General features: G+C 36.4%; 1 protein-coding gene across 1 annotated transcript; it reads left to right on the forward strand.

Moving 5' to 3' along the window:
• The first annotated feature begins 1159 nt into the window (after positions 1-1159).
• LOC111403938 (indole-3-acetic acid-amido synthetase GH3.6-like) lies at positions 1160-3560 on the forward strand. The gene is made up of 3 exons (XM_023032620.1): positions 1160-1608; positions 1733-2661; positions 2757-3560. Exons 1-3 carry the CDS (start codon positions 1280-1282, stop codon positions 3338-3340), a joined length of 1842 nt encoding a protein of 613 aa, XP_022888388.1. The 5' UTR covers positions 1160-1279; the 3' UTR covers positions 3341-3560.
• The last annotated feature ends 408 nt before the right edge of the window (positions 3561-3968 follow it).

The following is a 3968-nucleotide window of genomic DNA, read 5'->3' on the forward strand; positions in this document are numbered from 1 at the left end:
TTTATTTCAATATTTTTCACCTAGAAAATTATATCAATCAAACACTATCAATTGACAATTCTCAATAAAATAATTTTTAGGCAATTCAATTTTCTGGAATTCATTTTCATTCCATCTTTACAATTAAACAGACTCTAACATTTTAATTTAGAGAAGAAAGTCAAACTCGCTCTATATAATTAAATGTATTCAATGTGTTTTAATTGTTAATGTAGAAAAATAATAAATTAATTTAAAGAAAAACTAGTTAAAATAAAATATAGAGAAAAATAATAAATATTTTTTAAAAGTAGTAAAACTAATTATTAAATATAAAAAGTTTGTTGGAGTATTTCAAAAATTTAACTCCTTAAATTTATAAATACTCTCAAAATGATAGAATATGTTATTTAAAAATAGGGAAAAATAAATAAATTTGAAGATGCTCTAAGTTGCTACAAATAACTACTGTATAAAGCAAAGAGTCAACGAAGGAGATTTGGTTAATTGAGATTTAAAAGTAATTTTGATCACAAAAATTGTGAAAATTATTTTCGGTATAAGTAATACTATTTAGCACCCATCGAGATGGTTATTGAGTCCACTTAGACTAGACCAATCAACTTAAATGCATCTTTAATTCATTAGAGAAGTCTAAGTGATCCTCCCGTATAATCTAAACTAGTGATAGTCAATATTATTATACTACTATAAATTTTTTTTACGAGATTATGGATGTCCTTTAGAGACGACGTTGACGACGACGACGACGACGACAACAACAACAACAACAACAACAATAATAATAATAATGCAAAAGAAAAGGCAAAAGAAAAACAGCTTAATTAATCCAAAAACGTATTAATTAATTAATTTGGTCTATAATTAAAAGAAAGAGAAATTAGGCAGGTAGAAGAGGGCTATTTATTGCACCTCAATGACAAACTTGGTACACTGCTAGAATTGTGACAGGCAAATTATATGCAGCACGAAAGTTTTACGTTTTTGTAAGGGATAAAAGCATGCTCTGCTCGACCAAATTGGAAAACACAATTTTGCCACAAACCCACACAAATATTCACAATTAAGCCACCGATCCCCTCCACCCTTTTCTGCTTTTAAAAACTAAACTGTGGGCCATCGCTACCCCCAACCCCCTTCATTTCCTCTATATAATCCCCTTCTCTATTCCTCTCCGGCCACACCCCATAACCATTTCTCTCATATAGCTATCCCATCCTTCTTTCTAAATTTCTGCACATATTTGATATATAGAGAAGAAAAAAAAAACGGGGAAGCCATGCCTGAAGCACCAACAGAACCCCAGAAGCCCACTGAATGTGAATATGATGTGGCTGAGAAAAACAAGAAGACTCTTCAGTTTATTGAAGATGTCACTGCAAACGCTGATCAAGTTCAAAAAAGGGTTCTTGCTGAAATTCTCTCTAGAAATGCCCATGTTGAGTACTTGAAAAGAAATGGACTCAATGGGCATACTGATAGAGAGACTTTCAAGAAAATCATGCCTGTCATTACATATGAAGATATTCAGCCTGATATTACCCGTATCGCCAATGGCGATAAATCGCCTATTCTTTGCTCTCAGCCCATTTCTGAGTTCTTGACTAGGTGTGTATTTTATTCTTATAACTATTTCATATTTCCAGAGATCAAGGCCTAGCTCAAGTGTTAATAGTTTTTATTTCATATTGTATAATATATTCATGCATGTGGGTTTTCTTGTGCTTTGCAGCTCGGGGACATCTGGTGGGGAGAGAAAATTGATGCCTACCATTGAGGAAGAATTGGGGAGGAGATCATTGCTTTATAGCCTTTTGATGCCTGTGATGAGCCAGTGTGTTCCTGGCCTAGACAAAGGCAAAGGAATGTATTTTTTATTCATAAAATCTGAGGCTAAAACACCAGGAGGACTGGTGGCTAGGCCTGTTTTAACTAGCTATTACAAAAGTAATCATTTCAAGAATAGGCCTTATGATCCCTATACAAACTATACTAGTCCAAATGAAACCATTTTGTGCCTTGATTCTTACCAAAGTATGTATTCCCAAATGCTTTGTGGATTATGTCAAAACAAGGAGGTTCTTCGGGTTGGAGCTGTTTTCGCCTCGGGTTTCATTCGTGCAATCCGGTTCTTGGAAAAGCACTCGATCCTTCTTTGTAAGGATATTAGAACAGGAACCCTTAATCCCCAGATTACGGATCCATCGGTGAGGGAGGCAGTGATGAAAATTCTTAAGCCCGACCCGAAGTTGGCAGATTTCATAGAGACTGAATGTAGCAGGGAGTCATGGCAGGGAATTATTACTAGGTTGTGGCCTAATACTAAGTATGTAGATGTTATTGTGACAGGGACTATGTCACAATATATACCAACACTTGATTACTATAGCAATGGCCTACCTCTTGTATGCACAATGTATGCTTCATCAGAATGCTATTTTGGTGTCAATCTTAACCCGCTTTGCAGACCGAGCGAAGTCTCTTACACTCTCATACCTAACATGGCCTATTTCGAGTTCTTGCCCATCCAAAGAAATAATGGTGGGATCAATTCTATTTCCATGCCCAAATCCCTTAATGAAAAGGAACAACAAGAATTGGTTGATTTGGTTGATGTTAAGGTTGGACAAGAATACGAGCTTGTAGTCACCACTTATGCAGGTAATTATATAATAAACAAGATTGTAGCTTGTTTTTCTTTCTTAATACGGTACACTATTGATCATTTCTAATCATGCATGAACTTTTTGTCACAGGGCTTTATCGGTACAGAGTGGGGGATGTGCTTCATGTAGCTGGATTCAAGAACAACGCCCCAAAATTCAACTTCGTTTGCCGGAAAAATGTTGTTCTGAGTATTGATTCCGACAAAACCGATGAGGTTGAGCTACAAAATGCTGTGAAAAATGCAGTGACTCATTTAATGCCATTTGATGCACATCTCACTGAGTACACAAGCTACGCCGATACCACGACAATTCCAGGCCACTATGTCCTGTACTGGGAGCTTAATGTAAATGGTTCGACTCCAATTCCCCCTTCGGTTTTCGAAGACTGTTGCCTCGCCATCGAAGAGTCCCTCAACACGGTTTACCGCCAGAACCGTGTCTGTGAATCAATTGGCCCTCTGGAGATCAAAATAGTGGAAGCTGGAACTTTCGACAAGCTCATGGACTATGCTATTAGCTTAGGTGCTTCAATTAACCAGTACAAGACACCCCGGTGCGTCAAATTTGCACCTATTGTGGAGCTGTTGAATTCCAGGGTCGTCTCTAGCAATTTCAGTCCCAAATGCCCAAAATGGACTCCTGGCCATAAGCAATGGAACAATATGAACTGAAGATATCTACATAAAGCTGTATCAGCCAAGAAAAAAACTGTTTTTGTGATCATTTTAGTGTAGAATTTAAATCCCACTTAGATTAACCAACCATTTTTATGTTTTTCCCCCCTTTCATTTTATTTCTTAAACTTTGCTTATTAGTGTGATTAGAATCTGATTTAGTACCCTGTACAAAAACAGTTCTCGTATCAAGTAAGGCTGTTTATTTTAATGTCAATCTTCCATATGCCAGCCTGCCTTTTTTGCAAATTCTTCACACATTTTGTGGGAAATGTCATCTTATTTCCGCCAAGAATTCTGCCCATTGAACGTTCAAACATCGATACACGCAACACAAATTGATCTGCGTGAGCGTATTTAAAGAAATAGCTACTCAAAGGGGTTTTCAAGTTAGCTACTAGTTGAAGTTCTACATGCCGAACATTTGGACTTACAGACAGTAGAAAATCAAGCACATGGATGGTCAAGCATTTATCTCCGCTTCAAATCACATTTAGTGTAGCATATTTGAGCATCTAACGATAAGACACTATACGAGCTATTAAATTGTAGTTGGGCATCCACCCCTTACTCAAACTTGTCTTCTTTTACATATTTTTATTCTAAATTGAAAGTTAATACGAAA

Source organism: Olea europaea, chromosome 11 (genome assembly GCF_002742605.1).
Source record: "Olea europaea var. sylvestris chromosome 11, O_europaea_v1, whole genome shotgun sequence".
NCBI classification, from domain to species: domain Eukaryota; kingdom Viridiplantae; phylum Streptophyta; class Magnoliopsida; order Lamiales; family Oleaceae; genus Olea; species Olea europaea.